The following is a 22,150-nucleotide window of genomic DNA, read 5'->3' on the forward strand; positions in this document are numbered from 1 at the left end:
CAGAGGAGGTTCAGGACCTGGCTGCAGTCTGGTTGAACAAAGAATCTTTGTCACCACTGTCATGGTCACTTGGCCCTCTCCCTGTCATGTGTGGTTGTCATATGTAACATATGCATATATCATAAACTCCATTAGACACTGTTATAATGTTTGGTTTCAGCAGGCAAAAATGTTTTAAAGAACTCATGAGGAAAAGGAGAGTGAGTTTAATTCACCCACATGTTTACCAATTCTGTTGCTTTTCCTTTATTTCTGGTCTTAAGGTTTCCTTCTGGTATCATTTCTCTTCTGTTGGAAGACCACTCTGTAATCATTCTTTTAGACCAGATCTGCTGGCAACAGATAGAGAAGCATGGACATTCCCAGCTCCCCATGACCACGTGAATCCCCAGGTGTCGCTCTCCCCCCGGGCACTTGAGTCTCCTCGTGGAGCCCTCCTCTGTTGGCTGGCCACTCTGTCAGCTTCCTTTTCACCAAGCAAAGTGACCCACTCCAGAAGGCCCTGCAGCAGGTGCTGCCAACTCCGAGCTCCTCAGTAGCCACAGGTGGGGTGTGAGCAGCTGCCCACCTCTCACATTCCACGATTTGTCCAAGAAATGCCTTGAAGATGGAGTTTCATGGGGTGCCAGGAGCATGGCTTTTAGAAGCGGGCAGACAGGTTGAATGCAGCCCAGCCCTGAGCTCCAAGACCTGGCCCATTACTCATGTCTTCGAATCTACAGGGCGGGGCTGTTTTAGGATGAAGAGATGACACGCATCTCCTGCCTGGAATAGGGCAGGACAGGGAGCAGCTCAGCGTGCCATGGTGGAGTTCTATGTTGAAAGCAATCATTTCCAACAAAACGTCTAATTTCAGAAGAGTGTGATCCTCAGGATGGGTGGGGGCACAAGGAAGCCAGTTGGAGACCCTGCCCTGGGAGGTGTGTGCTCTGACGTGCACACTTTTCTTCCATGCCACAGGTGACCCCAGGGTTCAAGGAGAAGGAAGGTGAGCTCTTGGTCAGGGGCCCCTCCGTGTTCCGGGAATACTGGGACAAACCAGAAGAAACGAAAAATGCATTCACCTCGGATGGCTGGTTCAAAACAGGTAGGAGAGAGGGGCCCCAAGCGGGAGGGGAGGAGCGTGACTCGTCCACCATGGGTTGTCACCGTGCCTGGACCCCCAGAATCTTCTGTCGAGGGCAGAGACGCAGTGGGATGGGGGTACACTTCGTGTCTCACAGCTGCACCCCCCACCCAGTGCCCTGGCCCCTGCCGGCCCCTAGAAGGAAGCTCCTGAGACCATGACCCTAAGGAGCGTCAGCAGCCCTGCATCTGGTGGCCCTGCTGCCCATCGTGGGTCAGGACTTCCCCCTCCCAAGTGACTGCTGCACTCTGCATCAGACACCCCCCTCACACCTCCCACCTCACCCTTAGCCCACCTTCCCCTCCCCCACTCAGGACCAGAGTTGTTGGGATAGAACGTAGTTTATTTGTGGTTTGGGTCACTCGTTTACCATATTCCCTCGCTGAAGTCTGCCCAGGGCCCTGTGCATGGGCAGGCAGAGGGGCCCCCACGTTGGTGTCCTCTCACCCAGACAGGCAGCCAGAGCTAGCTCTGAGGAGCCCCCAGTCCCCTGACACTCATCTCCTCCATCCCCCACCCCAGAGCCCATGTCCCCCATCACATCCATCCCTCTTGTCCCCTCATCCCCCCACCCCCATCCTCCTGACCCCTATCTCCTACATCCCCTCATCTCCCTGGCCCCTCATCCCCCTGTTCCCCCTTCCTCTCCATCCCCCATCCCTCTGTCCTGCCACCCCCCTGTTCCCCTGTCCCCTGGTCTCCTTAGCCCCTTGTCCCCTCATCCACCTGACCCCCACCTCCTCCATCCCCCATGCCCCCATCCATCGGTACCCCCTGACCTCCTGGCCCCTTTGGCCCCTATCTCCCCACCTGCATGGTCCCAGGGGTCCTGCTGAAGTGAACGATGTTGGGAATGTTGAGGTTTGCAGCTACGTTGACTCACTGGTGTGCATGTTCACCACTGGAATGTCAGAGCCGAACATCAGATGGTGGGATTCTGGGTGGTTTCTCCTTTTCTTTTTGCCTGTCTATATTTCTAACACTTTTGTGCTGACGTGCATTATTTCATAATAATCTTAAGGCAATATTTTCCAAAAAGAAAGGCCTGTTTTCACAGGTCATCACATGTGGCCCCATAATCAGAAATGTACCCTATTCTCTGTTCCTCTGTGGGGAGCAGAGTGACGGAGAAGGGAGGCAGCTTGCAGATGGCGCACGACTGTGAGGAGTTGCTGTGCGCACCTGAGAGGGAGAGAAGATGTTAGGAATGGAGTGGACAGTGGCTGTGGCCTTAGGCTGGTGACCTCCATGGTGTGCTGCTTGGGGCTGACACTCACACACATGTCGTCTTACTGGGCTCAGGTCCGCGTAGGTCTGTATGGGCAGGATCACATGTCCACTCTCCAGTTGGCCTCCATCGTGGGCCTGAGGTCACCGAGTGACAGAGCGGGGGTTCATGTAGACAATCCGGCAGTCTCGGGGTGCTGTGTGGGCCCATCAAGTGGGTGTTCGGGGTAAAGGGGCAGATGGAAGGTCCTCCTGGGGGACGTGGAGGGGCCCCTTCCTGCCCCTCCCCTGGCAGACAGCACTAGGGCCTGCTGGTCCCGGCCGGTCTCACGTCCACCGTGTGGTCCCACAGCCACCCATGCCTTTCTCTCTCACGTGGCCTTGAAAAAACATGTCCCAGGAGCTGGAGTTGGACATATCCAGTCCCCCTGGTCCCTCCACGCTGGGCAGAGAGAGCAGGTGTGTGGAGGGTTCCAAAGAGCTTGCACAGTGGACGTGTGTCAGCCCCAGAGCAGAGGCCAGTGCCCCAGGAACCCTGGCAGGCCCATCCAGGGGGCTGGTCTGCAGAGGGCACAGAGGTTGGGGACCCAGGAGCCCAGGTCACCTGGTTGGGGCCCTCCTGTCTCTGTCTGTAATGTGGTCACCATGTTAACACACACCTGCCTGTTTACCTTCTATCAGCATCTGCATTAATACAAGCAAGCTGGTGGGAATAAACCTCTCTCTATTATTGTCTTTCAAATGCATATTTAGGAAATGTTACTTCTGAACTAATCTCTTTTTCGTGCATCCCCCCCCGTAGCCCCTGAACAGCCCCAACCTGGAAGCCTGGCTTGCTCTGTGGCCATCTCCTTTTATTTTTAAATTCAGCTAAAAAGCTGCAGATTTTTTTTCTTTAAAAGCACAGGAACCAAAAGCCCGTGGATTTTGCAGCTAGGAGGGTTCACTGGGTGCTGGGTGGCAGCAGTGCAAAACTTGGGGCAGTCAGTGTTCAAACATTTCAGTCACCACCCTGATGAATATTCCAGTCGGAAAGGAATAGCATGCATTAATTATTGTAAAGAGATGTCTTTAGGAGAAAATGATTTTGAAATTCAGTTTAATTTCATTGTAATGCGCTGCGAACAGGAAGGGAGTATGTGTGTTTAATTGGCTCTCCGGGGTAAGGCCTGGAAGCCGCATGCCTTTGTCACAGGCCATTAGCGATACAGACTGCATAATGAGCGAGCGCAATCAGCTCACAGCTGCTGGCTCCTACGGGGAAAGCATGATATTAAATAGAAATCAGGATAAATTAAACTTAACCCTTTCCCTTGCCAGCCCCTCCTGCCACGCGGATTCTGGCAGGAGCTGGAGAGCCGCTGCCGCGTGGAAGGGCCGTTGGCCAGCTCCTTCTCAGTGGCCTCCCCATGTCTGGATGAAAGGGGAGAGGTCCTACTTCAATTCCAGCCACTCCCACCCTCCCCGCCCTGTGTGCATCTGCCTCCTTCCCCTCAGCCCGGTTTCCCAATGGGCAGGGAGCTTCTTGCAAGCCCCCAGGGGTCATAGCTGCCACTCAGGGAGGAAGTCAAACGTCACCCCCAGACCCTCCCCCGACAGCTGCACTGACCTCTCCAGACTCTCTTGAGTTCCACCTGAGCACCACCACGCCCAAAAAGAAGCTGTGAACACACACACAGGCTCAGTGCTGGCCTAGGCTGGGGAGATGGGGTGTCCTCAGGCTATACATTGACCCTGCTGTCGGAGCCAGGGACACAGGCCGGAGACGAGGACACAGGACAGAGAGGAGAACACAGGACCGATGTGAAGACACAGAGGTGAGGACCTGGACATGAGGACACAGGACAGAGAAGGGACACACAGCTGAGGACGGGGGGTGGAGATGAGGACACATTGACCAGAACGCAGGACGGAGATGAGGACATGGACATGGGGTTGCAGGATGGACATGAGGACATGGGGACAGAGCCAGCGAACTGCCCTCTCAACGCTTTCCCTTGAGCAGCTTTGTCCTTGTAAAGAGACTGATAACGGAACTTGAGGAAACAAAAACGTCCTCTGACTGACTTCAAAGACCACTCCCTCGTGCACTGTTCAACGGTCAGGGCGACGCGGTGGACTGTATGTGCCTCTCACAAGGAAAGACACGGGAGGAGAGACTTAGCTAACTGGGAGAAAGAGCCGTAAGGAAACCCACCAGGGCGGCACCAGGCCTCTGGGGGCGATGCCTCCTTTTCTTCTACCGTCAGCACATGATATTATCATCAGAGACAGTCAAGGATATTTATTTAAGAAAGGAAAATGAGTCACAGCAGGGCAGCAGGGGCGAACCCTGACAGGGATGGGCGCAGAGATGTCCTCGAGGCCGGCGGCCCGAGGTTGGCAGCCTGAGGGATTGTGGGAGTGCTGAGAAGTCATAGTGTGCATGACGTGAGGGCTGGCCGCGCACCACTCACTGGGCCCGTGCAACCCAGGAGGGAAAACGAGCTGCAAAACACAGACAACATGTCACTTCCTCAGTGGGATGGAAGAGAGAATTACGGAAACAGAGACTGACCCCTCGTCACCAGGTTGGCACAGACCCTCCATAAGCTGGCCTTCAGAGCCTTGAGCAGGTTCTGTCCCACTCAGTGGAGCTGTATGTCGAGTGTTTCCAGGGATCGACGCAAGGACATCATCGGGGAGGTCCAGACAGTGCACAGGGACATCTGTCACAGCGTTCTTTGTGAGACGAGACCCTAGAGTCACTTGTCCAGTGATGGGGTGGGGGTCTACTGTGACATGTCCAAACAGCGGAGTATGTGAGGCCTTTAGAAGCCAGGTTGTGGAGAGCAGTGACACAAGGGAACCCTGCCGGTGCGCGTCATCCTGTGCGTGGGTGGGTGTGTCACACGTCTGTGCATGCGTGTCCTGTGTGGGTGCGTGTTGGGTCTGTGTGCTGAGCACACAGTGCTGCCTGTTGTCATCTCTGCATGATTTCTGTTTCTTCCTTTGTTTTCTCTCTCCCAGTGTTTCCGTAGGAAGCTTTTTCAGTCTTGTAAACACAGATGAGTGTAAGTTGTGTTTAAGCTTTGCACTGACGTTGAGCCCTCCTCGTGTGCAGAAGGCCTCAGGGTGGCCCTCAGGCGTACTGTTGGCTCCGCTCACTTCCCGCCAGGCGCCGCACACTGCGCTGTGCTGCTCTGAGTTCTCCCGTCTCCGACGAGAGCTCTGCTGTGACCGTAAATCATAGTCAGGAGGTCGGCAGAGTGTAGAGATGCACGGACCCATGTCGCATGTCAGTGAGTGTGGCAGCTCGTGTCACAGGCTGTTGACACCCTCCACGTGAGTCCAGCTGACTGAGCCGACTGGCTCCTAAGTGATCCTCGCTCCTCCCGCAAGGCAGGGTCACTGTGAAGGTTGCGTTGGGTGACAGGTCCCTCCAAGGACACTCGGCGTTGGGCTGTTCAGTCCACCCTGTCCAGCAGCCACCCTGGTGTTTCCCTGACTACAGGAGGCCGACACCCCGGTGGTGTGACTCTGCGCAGACATCCTCTGCTGTGGCGCGGTCCCTTGGTTGGTGGTGCCTTCTGTGTGTGGAGGGTTTGGGTTGTGTTGCAGTCCTGACTGGCGTCGTCTCCTGTGTGTGTGTTTTATTTTTCACATGACTTAAAAATCCTTTGTTCCCCAGTGGTCAGAAAGGTGTTCTCCTGTGTTTGCTTCTGAACCTTGTCTAGCTCAGCTTCTGCTAAGTTAAGTCTTGGCTCCACCTGGAACTGGCTCTTGTGTAGAGGGATATGGTGACGTCGGGGCACGTTGTCCCCATTGTGTGAGAGCTCCTGGGCCCGTGTGGCTCCTGTGTTCTGCTGGTCTGCACTGGCCGGTCCCAGACCCCTGGGTAGAGGGTGTGTTTTTAAGTTTTTGTTTTTTATCGAAGTGGTTCGTTCAAGGCTTAAAGATCCCAGTAGTTTCACCAGTTTGGGAACCATAACCAGCTGCCCCAGACTTGTGAGCTGTTTCGTGGATGTTGGTCTGGTGTCCTAAGTGACTGCTGAGATTGCCGTCTCAGGACTTTGCGGCTCTGCGGACCCTGCTGTGGGAGATGAAGTTCTGACTCGCTCTCACCCGGCCCGTCCTCCCAACGTGGTCTGTAGGCAGCGGTTCTGTGCCGCGTCTGCACTGCTTAGAGCTGAGCCAAGGCCAGGTGGGAACCGTGGCTTCCTTCCCTTCTCGCGTGTCCTCCTGTTGGGAAGGCTGCTTTGTTCTCGTCTCCTGCATCCCAGTCCCAACTAGCTCCACGGGGCAGGCACGCCCACGCTGCCCTCCCTGCTCCGGGAGAGACCCCCAGGGACCCGCCGCCCTCCACTTGGGCTGGTCGCCTCCGAGTCAGTGCACAGCCCCCACCTGGGCTGCCTCCTCCGTCGTCACGGTCTCTTCCTCCTTCCTCTTCCTCTCCGTGGTTCGAGACTGCAGTCCCCGGCACCTCCTGGGCATGGACGTGTGGGACGTGCACTTTTTGAGGACTTGCGTGTCTGACAGTGTCTTTGGTCTGGCTGGGCTGGGTCCGGAATTCTGGGTTAGAAATCGTCTCTTCATTGGTTCCTGGCGTCTGTCTTTGCTGCTGGCATCTTTGCAGCACTTGATTCCTGGCACTTCATGACCTGTCCCCTCTTTGGAGTCCTAGAGGATCTTCTGTTCATCCTCAAGTCCTGAAGTTCGACAAGCCATGCACCTGGGGTGCCCTGATTTTCCTCGGCATGCTGGCGCTCTGGAAACCACGTCCTGTACTAAGAGCGGGAGGGGTGAGTGGGGAGGCGGAGCCTGTGTCCACGGACCATGAGCTCTCGGGCCTGGCCGTCCACCCTTCAGCCCCCAGAGAATGAGCCAGGGTGTGCTGAGGGCCCAGGCTCCCCTGTGTCTCACTTCAGTCGGTCCTCCTCCTCCCCGGGCGTCTGCCACAGCCTCTGGGAGGAATCCGCATCCCATTGCCACTCCAGCCCACACAGGGTCAGCTCTTCTGGGTCTTGACCACTAGTCCAACTGCTTTCCAGCTTTCAGTTTTTCTTCCCATAATCTCCTTGCCCATCCCCCAATTTAAGGTTTTCTGCCTTAAAAAAAGTTACTGTTGATTCAGAAGGGAGAGGACCTCACTGTGTGTGCTCACCTTCCATTTCTCCTGGCAGTTTTCAGGTGAGGTTTGTGCTCTGGAAGTTGTCGTGACTTCATTTTGCTTCTAGTATCTTCTTTGGCCCCTGCTCCATAGGAGTGGGTCCTAGAGAACAGGCACACGGAGGGAGGAGTCGGGGCAGTGGGCCACAGAGTCTCCAGGTAGGAGCGGCTCCTGTCTCTTGTGTGGGCACTGTCTCTCTGGGGCCCCCAGCGGGATGGCTGCACCACTGCCTACCTGGGTGGCTGACCTTCACCAAGTGCTTGGGAGGGGGCCAGGTTCTGTGCTTGCCCCACCCAGCCCCGGCCTCCTGGCCTGTAGACAGAGTCAAGACTCTGAGTGGACGCACACGTGGCTTCAGGGCAGAGCAGCTGGGGGACGCTGGCAGCAGTGCTCTTGGCCCCCTCGGTGTCCTGGAGGACCGGGAGCCTGAGTCTGAGGTGCTCCATGGCCACTGTGAGAGCCGGGCTAGGCCTCGTCTACCTGGCTTCCTTGCTCACTGCGCCCCCTCCCCTCACTGTCTGCGCAGCCGGGCTGGGGTGTGTGGGGTACCTGGCGTCACTCCAGATCGACAGCTCAGGATCCTCACGGGACAGGGACGACACTGTTCCGTGTCACGCCAGGGTCAGGACCCTCTAAGGACCGCAGACGTGCAGGGGCCAGGTCTGCTGCCCACGTGTTGCCCACGCATCCGCAGAATTAGCCTCCGAGTGTCAGGAGATTTGTTTTCAATTACAGTTTAGGGCAGAGACATGAAGTTGCACTGATTTGCGAGCAGAGCCTAAATCCTGCTGCAGATCCGTGGACCTGGGCTCCACACAATAAGATTTTATTGATCGCTCTGTTGTATCTGTCAGCACAAAACTCCCCTCCCCCGGCGTTAGAGCCGAGAGGTTGATACTCGTCGTTGGCAGGACTGACTCCAAATCGACATGTTTGGGTAGATGTGTTGTTACAAAAGTGAAAGTTGTGACTGTTTGGTGCCTTGTGTCTGCGAAGCTCCCGCTGGGCAGCGGGGCCTGCGATGCTGGTGCTGACCCTCCATGGGGCCGACCTTCGCTGCTCTCTTGAGACCTTGTTGAGACTTTTGGCTTCCATGCGCTGGGCCCTCCCTTGTGATGGGGCTGGAGGCCGGAAGGACATAGGCCGGGAGAGGCTCTGGGAAGGAGCCTATCCAGCACCGCCGCCCTGAGAAGTCAGGAATCACAAACGCGGCAGAGATCCCCGGGACGGGCTCTGTGCGGTATGGGGCTAGCAGGGAGGCCCCTCTGTGGGGCTCCAGGGGGGGGCGCAGGGGCAGGGGTGTCCAGAGGGAACCATGTGCAGAGCAGGGGGAGACCTGCACTTACAGAGCTGGAAGAAGACGGTGCTCTCGAGAGCTCCCCCCAGGAGTCTCACTGTGGCTTCCTGAAGGGCTGGGAGCCCACAGGGCCCCATGGGCGCATCAGGAGACTTGGGGCTTCTTCTGTGGCCCTCGGGAAGCCTTCCCTGCTGTGGCTGGGAAGGAACTCCGAGGCAGCCAGGGGGATAAGGATTCTGATGTAGGAGGGCAGGAGCTATGTGGTTGTGGCCGAGTTAAGAGCTGGCATGAGGCTTCCCGACCTTCTGCCAGGGCCCACTGCATGTGTGACACACTCTGGGCACAGACCGGCCGCCCCTCAAGCCAAGTGAGTCCTGGGCGTCCCCAGAACCTCCCTGATGTGGGTGTGGGGCTGGGCTGACCACCCGTTGGCTGGATTTCATGGGGAGACAAGTCTCTCGATCCTGTAACCGAGGAATCCAGGACAACCTCTTCCTGACCGGCGGTTGCCACGTTCTCTGACACAGGAGTCTGGTGCCTCCAGAAGGATGTGAGCCAGCACTGCCATCCCTCCCGGTCAGCCGCACATGGCCCTCAGGGTCTGCTCTCAGTCTGGCTGAGCGGAAACCCCATGTGCAGCTCAGGTGCAGTTGCTGGGTCAAGTGATGACCCCTGGGTGGTCTGCACGCACAGCTGCACGCCTCTAGGTGGGGAGGCCGTGGGGGACCCAGACTTCACTGAGAGGAGGGGCAGAGGCCCAAGGTCAGGGAAGAGATGACCCGAGAGCCACTCCCACAGCTGTTTCAGGACACTGGCCGGGGCTGGCCCCATGAGCAGCACATACCCCACGCCGGGTCACGGGGCCTGGTGGAGCGTGGAGTGGAGGGCGAGCACTCACCCGGCCCTGCAGCTCCCTCCACCCCTGCCCCCAGGGGAACAGGGCAGGTGTCCCCAGCAGGGGCTGACACCCAAGGGACCCCTCATTAGCATCCTGATAGGCAGTTTCCCACATTAGTTTGTGACACATTTCTCAGTCACGAATTTGGTTAACATAAATTCTTTCCTTAAAGGATTATTGCTCACTTATAACATGTTGCAGATGCTGCAAGTGACAGCGCGGGGGTGAGCCCACTGGGGAGGCCACTCTCCCGGAGTTTGGGGAAGAAAATTCTCCATAAACACAACAGCTGTTGCTTAAAACTTCTTATTCTGAAATACTTACAGATTCACAAGAAGTCACAAGTAAAGCGCCGGGTCACCTGGTTTCCCCAGGGGCTGGTATCCTGTGTGACTAGCACAATGCCAGAGCCAGGCCCCGGGGCTCATTCAGGTCCCACCAGCTCTGTGCACCTGTGTGTGTGCACGTGTGCGTGTACTCAGCTCTCTGCCCTCTTATTGCACATATCCATCCATGTAACCACCACCACGGTGAGAATGTTTCCGTCACCACAGGCTCCCACGTGCTGCCACTTCCCAACCTCGTGTCCCTCCGCCACTATCCCTCACCCCTAGCACCACCACTCCTTGTCATTTAGGGAGTGTCGTGGAAATGGAATCGTGTGCATGGAGCCTCTGGGGACTGGCCTTTTTCCTCAGCATAACTCCCTGGAATTCCACATCCCCCGGGCCAGCCTCCGCGCTCACAGTCACACCTGCTGTGGGCGAGGCAGCTGCTGGCCAGAAGCTCAGGGAGATCTCATCCGAAGGAGGTGCAGCGTGGCGCAGAGCAGGCATGAGCCGTCGCATGCTGGCTGCACCACCTGAACACAGGGCCCTTGTTTGTGGCTGCCTGGGTTTGACCCACATGTCACCAGAGCCAGGGCTCGACAGTGGCTGCGGAGCTGCCAGCCAGTCCCCAGGGTGAGGTGGGTGAGGCTGCAGTGGTGGGCACCCCTCCCTGGGCTGTCTCAGCTCTCAGGGCCTGAGGTGTCTCACGTGGGCGGGTGGCAGCCTCCAGGGGACGGCTCTGCGTGAGGCCGAGGCCCTGCAGGAACGTGCAGGGCCTCATGGTGCCCAGTGCGGTGTCCAGTATGGTGCGCACAGGCGGCCCCATCCTGGAGCGTCCGTCGTGTGTCCAGGAGGTGCTGCTGGGCAGCGGCTCTGCGCAGTGCAAACGCCAGGGCACCAGCCAGCCTCTGCCCTTCCTCACACTGGGCCGCACGGGAGGCAGCGTGGGCCACAGGCACACTCCTGGAGCGCCCGGCCACTCCTGCCCACACGGCCTCCTCCCTGAGCTTCTAGAAACCCTTTGTGCTCTGCTGTGCCTCTTTGGGATCTTTGGAGACCCACGCTGCTCCCTGACTCCTCCTGGTCGCGGTAGTGCGGCTGCCTCAGGCCGGCGGGGAAGCCGGGCGAGGTGCACACGTCCAGCGCCATCCCCTCCCCTCTCACAGCCAGCTCGGCCCGTTGCTGGGTGGCCTGTGGAGCCAGTGGGCACGGCGCCCGGCAGTCTGGTTCTCAGTGGCGGTGCGCTCCTGCCATGGGGCTTGTGCGATGTCCGTGCCGGCGCTCTGTAAACAGACAGCACCCGCCCTTGGGCTCGCTTCTGTGCTGCATTGACCCCGCACCGCGCAGGCCACACCCTTCTTTCCAGAAGGCCTCCGTCGTCACCACTGAGCCCATGTCTGCTGCCCTTCAGAGATGTCTGTGTGCATTAGAGGCTCGCGGGGGCCAGGGCAGCGCTCCTCCAGGCCCACGGCTCTTGGCTGGGATTTAGCATCTGTCTCAGCCAATGTCCCGGGAAACAGAGCAGATGGGCTTGAAGGGGTATTCAGGGTCCCCATTTTTTGGGGTGTCAAGCAGCCATATGGGCCATACTTCCCGATTCCAAATGTGTCATGTGTGTGTGTGTCCATCCTGGGTGTTGCCTCGTCATCCCACCCGCCCCAGTCCTGTGTTTGGAAGTGAGGTAGCCAGGGCCTCGGGGTTTCCAGGCCATGCAGCAAGGGTCCCCTGTAGAGCAGAGCAATTCCACACTGGTGTTGGGTGGGCCCTGTTCTGCACAGACCCTCCGTTCTCACCCCTGGCCCCTACCCTCTCCAGTCTCCTTCACCCTAGAGAAGGCGGGTGCCCCTTCCCAGCCCCTCCGGCCTTTCCAGAGCCTGACCATGCCTCTCCCCGCTCCAGGGTGCCCTCAAAACCAGAGTTCTTCAAGAGTCTGTGGTCCACTCTCGTCTCCTTCCTCCACTTGCCCCGCCCTCCCCACCCCTCATCCCACAGGAGCATCTCTACTGTGGCCCCACTCATGACCTCATTGTTTCTGAAAGCAGTGGCCGTCCCCATCCTGGTCTTCTCGTCCCTCCTGAGTTTTCCCATGTCGGCCACACTACCTCCCAAAGTTCTTTGCCCCTACCTCGCAGACCTCTGCTGCTTTCTCCCCGTGAGCGGTCAGCAGGGACAGCTGTGCGGGAGCCTGGGGCCCCATGGGAGCACTGGGCTTGGGTGACCCCAGTGGTGCCCAAGTTGGGCCAGGTGGGCTCACAGCCGTGTCTGTCATTTGTTGGCCACCGGCCACCCCAAAGGACCTCGGGCCTGTGGGCATCGATGCGGGCTCTTCCTGAAGATGCAGATGGCAAGACTCCTTTCTCCCTCACCTGGTGTGGGACCTGATCCAGTGCTGTCCTCCTGCCTCCTGAGTTCCCCTCAGCTCCATCTGCTTGTCCTACCACCCCAGTCTCCAGCCTGGACGTGGTTGCAGCCATCGATGGGCCCCCAGTCATCAGCACTGCCTAGCATAGTTCCCACAATGCAGCTGGAAGGAGCTTGTCTAAAGCCCCCTGTGCCAGACCTTCCCACAGCTTCAGGGGCTCTCAGTAAAGACAGTGCATCTGGGCACAGTCCTGCATCGTCCACCACACCTGCCCCCGGCTCCTTCTCACAGCTGTCACTTCCCCTCCAGCCCGCGTTCCGTGAGCCCGGGCTGACCTGCTTCTGCATCCAGCCCGCGAGGACTCTGAACACAGCTCTTGACGTGTGTGTGTCCTAGGGCTGCAGTAACTGCTCACCGCTAACTGGGGGCTTAAAACGACAGATACTTCTCCTCTCGGTTCCAGAGACCAGGCCTCTGAATCCGGGTGTCTCAGGGCCGCGCTCCCTCCACAAGGTCTGGGGAGGTCCTTCCTGCCTCGCCCAGCTTGGTGGGGCCCAGGCGTCCCTGGCTTGTGGCCGCATCCCTCCATCTCTGTCCCTGTCGTCACACGGCCTCTCCTGTGTGTGAGATCTCCCTCCGCATCCTTCCTATAAGGACGCGTGAGATCATAACTGGGGCCCACCAGGTAACTCAGGATGACCTCACCACCTATCCTTCTATGTGACGATGACCCAAATAAGTGACCAGGGCTCTCCTGAGTGTGCAGCCTTCCTGACTTGGCATATAAATCCCCCAATCTCTCCCTGATAAAATTTCCATGTGTCTCCAGCACCATCCCTACCATTTTGGGGCCTGACTTTTCCCAGAGGAGGTCCTGGTTCTTACTGCTCTTCATCAGGCTGGGGCAGGGTCTGCGTATGTGCATGAACTGGTGACAGGAGACAGATGCCACAGGAAGACTTCATCCCCCGTGAGCTGATGTGCGAGGAGGGGGACGCCTGGAGACGTCAAAGAAGTAGTGTCTGAACAGAGCAGGGGCCTTTGGAGGGAACAGCATGGGTGCAGCTGTCAGGGGCTCTCGCCCTGACTTAAGAGGCAGTAACACAGAGCAAGAGAAGTGTAGGTGGCGTTGACAGAGGCCCTGAAGCTGTGTCAGCCTTGGTGTGGGCACTGGGGGGTGTCTCCAGCAGGACTGGGAACGGGAGGCAGAGCCCAGGGCTGGGCAGCGATGCCCCACTCCGCTGGGTCTCTGGCTGAGTGGAGGCCGGCAGGCGGGAGCAGGGTCAGGAAGCCGCTGGAGCAACCTGAATACCAGCATAGCCTTGCTCTGGGCGTGGGCAGTTGTGATGGCCTGGACTGGGGCCATTCCGTGCATTTCAGGGGCAGATGGATGGTGGTCAGGAAGCTGTTGGAAGACTCATGGCCGTCCAGCGCAGAGGGGCCACAGCCGGAGCCAGGCTGCATGGCAGAAACGGGAGAGGGCTGCAGTGGGCCCCACGAGACTCAGGACAGGCTGCATCTGCCCCGGTCCCTGCAGCCCCTCCTGTCACTCCACGCCTGTGCCCTTTCCTGCCGGCCAGCAGCCACCGAGTCAGGCTGTCTCTCCATGTCAGGCCCTCCCGTTTCTCCTGCTTCCTGCAGCGCAGGAGAGTGAACCTGCTGTGCTCGCAGCCCTGCGCTCTTGGAGCCTGGCCTTCCCTCGGCCCCATAAATAAGCCGCAGCCCGTCCAGGTACACTCATCTGTCTTGTTTAATAGACTGGGGACGCCGCGTGCCGCGGCAGGTCGCCAGGAGTCGCAAGGTGATGGATGGCGCCTTCCTCATCGGATGGCATGATGTATAGTGAAATCTTTATGATTTATTTCAGCTGATAACTTGGCGTGAAGTGCGGGGTGTGTGAGAGCAGACATTGAACATCAGCGCTGCCCTCAGAGGGCGGGTGTAAGCGTCCGCACATGCACACACTCTCGCATCCATGCACATCTGAGGGACCTGCACTTGCACGCACATGTGCCCATGCTCACACTCAGCCCGCCTCACCCGTATCCTGGATGCCTGGGCTGGAGCGCAGACCCCATGTCACTCGCTGTTCTCCTGTCCCACCCCCCTGCTCATGCTGGGCGACGCGTGGTCGGGCGTCACGTTTCCCAGGCCATCTGAGAAGGGATGGCTGCGTCCTCAGCTGAGAGGGCTGCCATCAGGGCTGCGTCAGAGAAACTAGACGGGAAAGTGCAGGCAGGCAGCGTGGAGGGACAGGAAGTCCCTGTTCTCGTGTCAGAGGCATTGGGAAAGGGCCGCAGTCGTGCCGGCCCCATAGGGCCCTGCTGTGGCCAGAACTCCACAGTGGGACATCGGGGGTGGCAAGTTCTCTTACATTTTCTGTTTTCACGGCCTGAGAAACAACAGGAAGGCACTGGGTGGGCAGTGACAGCAGCAGCCATCACGCCTCGGAGCCCTGGTTTTCATGGGCAGTCCACATCCATCCTCGTGGGACGCTGCCAGCTGCGTAGGGCCACAGCCAGAGGGGCTTTTCTGGTGTTGGCATCACAGATTGAGGTCACGGCCATTGAACTTCGTGTTCGCTGCCTTGTCCCAAAATGACCCCCATGTGGCCACTGTACCCCTGGTATTGACGCTCCCAAACACAGGCACCCAGGGGTCACCACACGTGTGCACACCAAAGTACACGGAGCCACAGCCCTATTGGAGCCCAGGACATGCTTCCCAGTGACCAGAGCCCCTTTCCCAGGTGACACGGCCGTGTTCAAGGACGGCAGGTACTGGATCCGGGGCCGCACATCGGTGGACATCATCAAGAGTGGGGGCTACAAGATCAGCGCCCTGGAGGTGGAGCGACTCCTGCTGGCCCACCCTAGCATCACAGGTGAGTGACCACGGCACTGCCATGACCTTGAGCCTGTCAGTTCAGCTCAGCTGCTCTTGATCCAGACCCAGCCTGTCTTGGACCCAGATGGACATGCTCCAGCTATGTCTTCCTGTGCTTGATCATAGACAAAATGGGACCAGGTGACGCAATCGTAGGTGCCACACAGTTAGGGTCTGCCCACCCCAGCCCACCTTTAGGATCTGCCTACTACCCACCACAGTTAGCGTGTGCCCACCCTACACCACAGTTGGTTTCCAGGCCTGATCCAGATGCTGCCAGGTCTGTTTAGCCTGCGAGCAGAAGAGCAGCGGTGTCCACACCCTCTCCCATGCTCAGGAATGGCGGTGAGATCAGGGCTGGCCATGGGCCAACTGTCCTGGGCAAGACTAGAGGAGGTGGCCATCCTGGCACTGAGGGGAGGCAGTAGGCACGTGGGTGCTGGTCCAGGAAGTGTGGGCCCCATCCAGACCTTCTCCTGAGCTTGGGTCCCAGACTGTGAGGACCCGGGGGACGGCAGAGATGGCTCTCCACGTGGCCCATCCATGGGAGCCCTTGGGCCCAGGAGGCAGAACATTCCAGAATTTGATCGTCCACAGCCCTCATATTAAGAATTGTGCCCCAGGACAGTGCAGGGGGAGGGCAGGAGTGGTGGAGGGCCAACCCGCCCTGGACCCCCCCAGAGACGCCAGGGGAGGGTGTCCTTGCCTGTCCTCAGCAGGACTCTCATGCTCCTCAGCTGCGGACAGGGTGTCCCAGGACTGGCTCTAGGGCCCTGGGCGACTGCTGCACGTTCTGGCTACTCTGGAGCCCACAGGAGGCCTGGTGGTATTTCCAAGGTGCCCCTCTCTATTCTTCTGTCCCCAGATGTGGCTGTGATTGGAGTTCCGGACATGACGTGGGGCCAGCGGGTCACTGCAGTAGTGACCCTTCAAGAGGGACACTCGCTGTCCCACAGGGAGCTCAAAGAGTGGGCAAGGTAAGGGTTGAAGGGCACAACTTGCAGGGTCAGACGAACAGGACAGACGTGGTAAGGACTGTCTCGTGTCAGGGAGGGACAGGCAGGGCGAGAACTGTCCCGTGTCGGGGAGGGATAGGTGGGGAGAGGACTGTCCCGTGTCAGGGAGGGACAGACGGGCTATGGACTGTCCTGTGTCAGGGAGGGACAGGTGGCATCCTGGGTCCTGCTGGCCTCCTTCGTGGGGCTGGGTCAACCTCGAGGGTCAGACATGCTAGTACTTACAGGAGTCTGCCCACAACACGCCAAGGGCCCAGGAAGCGCCATGACCACAGCAGGAGCAGATGTGGCCCCGTCTGTGCTTTCCCCTAAAGACCGTGAACACTTACAGGGAAATAGGAGGCCCCTGCCCTCCTGGCACAGGACTCAGGTCCCAGATTTGGGGCAGGTTCTGAGGTGGCAGACAGACGTGCTCTGGGGACAGGATCCCCTACGGTGAGCGGGTGAGTCCTCCCAGGACTCGTCAGGGAAACACATGGGTGAGCCCAGCACTGCGATCCAGAGCAGTGGACGTGGCCTGGGGGCTGGGCTGAGTGAGTTGCAGCCTTCCCGTCCACTCCTGGGCAAACATGGCAGCATCCCTCAGCGGGCCACCCCACCGTGGTGCAGACACAGGCCTTTGCACATGCCCTTTGGGAGCTCACTGCCTGGCTGAGGCCGGAGCTCCCCACCCCTGCATGGGAGCCAGCAGGAGCCCTGTCCCTCTCTCCCCTGCGTCTTTACCAATTTGCCCTCGTGTCACCCTAAACCTTCTCCCAAGCCCTTCTGCCCCCATCGCAGCCCTGGTGGTTTCTCTGCATCCCAAGGCACACAGGCCCCCTTCTCTGTGCCCAGCAGTCAGTCCCAGCCCAAACCTGAACCCCCGCCGTCATCAGAGGCTGGACAGGACAGGACAGGGAGAAGCCTCTGATGGAACCGTTGGGCAGTGTCCTGGCAAGCTCAGAATGAAGCTGTTAGTAATATCCCCAAATTCTTTATTTTAAATCTAAGAATGCTCTCCTTTCTATCCACTCTCCCCCCACCCTCTTCCGCCCCAACTTGCCTCCTTCTCCTTAGTGCTAAAGAGATTTTGGCTCCAACGTGAATTCACAAACAGCAGGATTCCTTGTTTCATGAGGGGCCACACAGCTGGGCCGTTAGATTCCCCTGGACGCACAGCCTCGTGGTGGAATGCTGCATGGCAACAAAGGCAGAGAGGACGCTAGTCAGCCGGTTGCTGCTTTGATTAAACCATTACTTAGTTAAAAAGAGAAAGTAGGTACCTTGTGCCGAGAGCTCTGCCCGAGAGTTTCAGGGTCCAGGTCTCCAGCCACACGTCAGCCCTCAGCCGTCCTCAGGCAGGAGGCCCGGGCACCCAATGTCCAGTGCTCTGCCCCTTTGCACCCTGTGCTATGCTTTCTGTCCATCCCTCTGAGTTCAGGTGGCTCCTCGCCTGGCACCTGCAGGGCCTGCACCAGTCACTGTGGCTTGACCATGGGTGTGACAAGGCCCTGAGATGGGCGCTGTGTGCAAAGGGTTTGGGGCACCTTGGGGAGGTGCTCCCAGGAGGGCAGGTGGCCAGCCTGTGGGCTCCATGAGGACTATCCAAGGTTGAGGCCTTGTCTGGGCCTTTGTGTCCTCACACTGGGCAGTCACAAGGCGGCGACACCAAGGTTGCCCATTCCGTAGAGGGAGAGGAGGAGTCTTCCTTTCAAAGGGAGGGCTGAGTCCACATCCAAGGCACCATCCACGTCTGTGGGACACCTGAGGGATGAGGGAGAGGTTCCAGGCTCCGATTCTTCTGGATGCTGCTTTTTAGTGAAGCTGCTGGTCCTTTCCGTGTCACGTTCATTGCCATTTGGGGGTCTTTTTAAAAGTTTTCTTTAAAAATAATGTTTTCCCTTTTGCTGCCATTTTCTTCATTTCTGAAGATGCTTGCTGCCTCCATCTCTCTGCTCCCCAAGTAAAGGGCTGTCCTTCTCCCCTTGCCACACTGTTGGCGGGAGTCAGGGGAGCTGGCCGACCCCCAGCTCAGGCAGGGTGTCTCCTCGAGGGGGTGAGGATGGCCCAGGATCCGGGTAACAGCACCACGTTTTCAGGGTGTGGGACATGGTCGCCCCATCACCCTTCCATCCCCCAAACTGCCAAGTTGAAATGGGCCATGTGGGACTTCAACACCAGGAATATTCAGGAAGCCAGTCTTAAAACCAAGCCCCGCGTTGACGTCTCGTGGAACTGTGGATGAGTAGTGGGCTTTGGCTTAAAGTCCCGTCCTAACTTTGTGCCCACTGTCCTTCCCCAAGGAGACGAGCAGAGGAAGTCGCTGGAGCGGTTCCCCCACTGCTGGGGGAACCTGCTCTCACTAGCACCTCGGCTCTGCTGGGCTCCTGGCCAAGACCCCCCTTGGCCTCAAAGCTCTTCTAAAAGTGTCATGGTCGACCAGCTGCTAAACTGAGACCTTTGGAGGAGAAGAGAGCCGGCGTTCCCTGCATAGACTCGTGGGCGGGCTCCTCGGTTCCCAGAGGGGATAGTCTCCTTCCCAAAAGGACCGCTGTTCTCAGAACAGCAGGGTCCACGTCCTTCACCATACTCTTAGGTCGTTTATTCGTTGTCCCAGCCTTTGTTCCTCTTTTAGTGGTCGGTAAGTCAGGTTTATAAGGAGTGGCTTTAACTTCCTGCAATGTCGCGCGTTCCCGCACAGACAGCATGCCTCGCCTCACCCTGCCTGCCTGCCTGCTGTTGTCACTACACTTTTCTATTTGTTACAGACCCCACACTGCATGCTTGGTATTTCTGTTCAAATCGGTATTTCTTAGAGAGAAGTTAGTCCTAAGGAAAGTGATGTGTACGCCCCCACATGCTGTTCTTCCCACCCAGCGGGACCTGGGTTCCGTCGGCACAGATGCCTCACGTCTCTGGTTCAGGAGGAACTCTGTCAGCGTCTGTGCATCTGAAAGCATCTTTAATTTCACCTTCAGTCTTGAAAGGTGCTTTCCCAGACGTGGGATTCTAGAGTGACGGGCTTTCTTTTAGTCGGTGGAAAGCACTCCTCCACTGCCTTCTCACCTGCCCTGTCACACAAGGACCTGCCGCCGTCTCAGCCACAGCCCCAGACCGCCCCTGCCCTCTCTTCTCTAGGCCCTGCCACCAGCTCAACGCTGGCACATCAAAGGGGAAGTGGGACGCCCACCTGGAAGGTGAAGGCACGGGCGTGGGGACAGCCACACGGCACCAACGCCCACCCAAACCCTGCTGGAGACAGAGTGTTGGCGGCAGGGCTCGGGGAATGGGCAGCTTTGTTCCAGGAGCAGGTGGGGCTGTTGGGCTGTAGGGTTCGCCCTGCTGCACTGTCAGGGCAACTAGGCCGGTTCGGGTGGCTTGTTCCGGTGAAGTCCAGCCCAGCCCTAGTGGGCAACCAGCCGCCTCCTGCAGCTGCCAGGACCACAGACAGTGGCACCATCTCCTCTCACGAGCCAGCAGCCTGCACCGCGAGCTCGCTAGTGTGGGAGCCACAGCATGACCTTTGGCCAGCAGGCTATTTGTGGCAGGAGCCATCCCCGCTGATGGTGCACCCAGCCCACAAAGGCTGTGAGGCTCATGCTTCTGCATAAGCACCGGGCTGCTAAGGCCGAGATTGGGGGTTTCTCTGCCACCATCGCCGGCTCCTGGCTATGACGCATGCTCTGTGGTCGAGGCTGCTCCGCAGCTCGCAGCCTGGAGGTCCACATGCGCCTGCTGGCCCTGGGCAGACATTGGGATGCCGCGTGTCCTGTGCTCTGCTGTGACCCTCTGCCCATCTTGAAGCTCCTTGCCAGCAGCCCCACGAGCAGACCCTCCGAGGCCCAGGAGGCCAGGAGCTGGCGTGCCTGGTGCAGGAAACGGCCGCGGGTCTGTCTCCCCCTTCTCCCCAGGCAGCATCCTGAGTGTCTACCATTTCCTCGCAAAAGGGCCTGTGGCCCCGCAAGCAGCTGTCGGAGAGTGAGAAGCAGGCAGCTCTCATCTGCTCAGAGGGAGAACCAGTGCCTGCAGCCTGAGGAGTTTTCCGGAGTAGAGCCTGGGGGTGGAGGGACCCCACTGTGGAGCTACTGACAGGAGAAAACACCATCTAACTGGGTGCGGGGGGGTCAGGGCAGCTCCTGGACCCACAGACAAGCCCCTGCTGCTGCTTGGGTGCCGGGCTCTGGTGAGGGAGGGCAGCGCCGGCCCACGTGGCCACCACACCCAGTGGTCTGCGAGGTGCCCGCAGGCCCCTCGGCCCTGACCACCCACCTCCTCCACTTGTCTGGCCGAGGCCTGCTGCAGAGAACAAGCTGTGGAGCAGGACCTTTCTGGCTCCAGGGCGAGGTCTCATCCTCTCCCCCGGGGCAGGGGCAGAGGGCCAGCAGGGCCTGGACCACACACTGTGGCATCTCTGTGTTCGAGTTCGAGTTCGGGGCTGGCCCGAGCTGCGGCTGGGTACCGTGGCGCTGTCTGGGGAGGATGCTGGGTTCCGCTGCTCAGCCAGTGCTTGTCTCTGCAGAGACGTCATGGCCCCGTACGTGGTGCCCTCGGAGCTTCTGCTGGTGGAAGAGATCCCGCGGAACCAGATGGGGAAGGTCAACAAGAGGGACCTCGTCAGGCACTTCTACCCATGCAACCAGGGCGCCCCCGAGGCCGGGCGCCAGTGAGCCAACGTCCCCTTCAGACCCGAAGCCCCTAGCTCAGGCAGAACAGAGTCAAGTCTGACTGAATGAGGTCACAGCGCGAGGCCTCTGCAGCCACTGGCTGATTTCAAGTCATCAGGTGACTGCATGTCACCTCTGCCCCGTATTTGGGCCACACCCGCGCCTGCACGTGGCCCCACATGCTCAGGGCCCCCTGCCCCCAGGTGCCCTCAGGCTGCCAGGCAGGTCCTGGAAAGTCCAGAGGTGTCACCAGGGAAACAGGTCTCCAAAAGGAATGCAATAAAGGCCGCACAGAGTAATGGGATGCCTGTGCTGTGTGTCCCCGTTTGGCCGCTTCGTTCACCACAGGGCACAGGAGTGCACACCTGTGCACCACACAGCAGGGTGTCTCTGGCCGTCGGGGAAGCCCATGGAGCCACCCCAGGTGACCTGCAACCTCTCCTGAGCCCCCTGGGTGGACGCCGGACTGTTCTGAGCAGCCGACCTGGAGGACAGGCCTGGGTGCCTCTTCCAACCTTCCCTGGTGTGTCCCTGGGCAGCTCTGGGACGGCCTCTTCAGGGCGGAGCAGTGGCGGTGGGGATGGGGCTCAGCGACCAGAGGCAGGGAGCAGAGTGCCTGGACCCTGTGCTGGGTGGCTGCGAGCAGCCCCCCGGCACCCCCAAAGGGAACCTTCCAGACCTGGGCCTGGCAAACTTCACGTATGGGCCAGGTGGTCAACGTTTTGGGCTCTGCGGCCGTGCTCCCTGTCACAGCCACTCACTTCCACCATTGTAGCGTGGATCCCACTGTCCTCATTTGGAGTCCAGAGTCCTTGCGGTAGCCATAGGCTGGTCACGAGTGGCCTGCAGCTGCTCTGCCATGACCCTTGACCCACACCCCCCGCCTTGGTGCTCCCTCCACAAGAGCCCCTTCCTTTCAGTCTTTGTCTAAATATCACCTTCCCAGCTGCCCCACCCCACGTACAATTCCTGTCCCCGCTACAGGGGCTCCCTACTAGGCGGCCCCAGGTCCTCTGCCCGCAAGCTCAACGATGGGGCGCGCTAACCTGCAGAGAGCGACCGCGCGTGTCGGCGTTCCTCTCCCGTTCTTGGTTGTGTTGGTTCAGATGCCTGAGTGCCCCCGTGTGCACACCAAGTGGAGAATCCAGAAGTTTCTGGACCGTTTACTGGAGACCAGGACCATTCTGCCCGAGACTACTGAGAAGTGGTGCTCACAG

At 59.0% G+C, this 22,150-nt stretch overlaps 1 protein-coding gene across 2 annotated transcripts in view; it reads left to right on the top strand.

Annotated features, from left to right (window-relative positions):
* The window catches only part of ACSF3 (acyl-CoA synthetase family member 3), a 69,094-nt gene extending 47,862 nt beyond the window's left edge, over window positions 1-21,232 (top strand). For both annotated transcript variants that reach the window (XM_046683428.1, XM_046683429.1), the window contains exons 7-10: window positions 961-1,087; window positions 15,138-15,272; window positions 16,140-16,251; window positions 20,789-21,232. In XM_046683428.1, coding sequence (XP_046539384.1) covers window positions 961-1,087; window positions 15,138-15,272; window positions 16,140-16,251; window positions 20,789-20,936 — 522 coding nt within the window. In that variant the 3' untranslated portion in view covers window positions 20,937-21,232. The remainder of the gene's footprint in view (window positions 1-960; window positions 1,088-15,137; window positions 15,273-16,139; window positions 16,252-20,788) is intronic.
* Window positions 21,233-22,150: the final 918 nt, after the last annotated feature.

Source organism: Equus quagga, chromosome 13 (genome assembly GCF_021613505.1).
Source record: "Equus quagga isolate Etosha38 chromosome 13, UCLA_HA_Equagga_1.0, whole genome shotgun sequence".
NCBI lineage: Eukaryota > Metazoa > Chordata > Mammalia > Perissodactyla > Equidae > Equus > Equus quagga.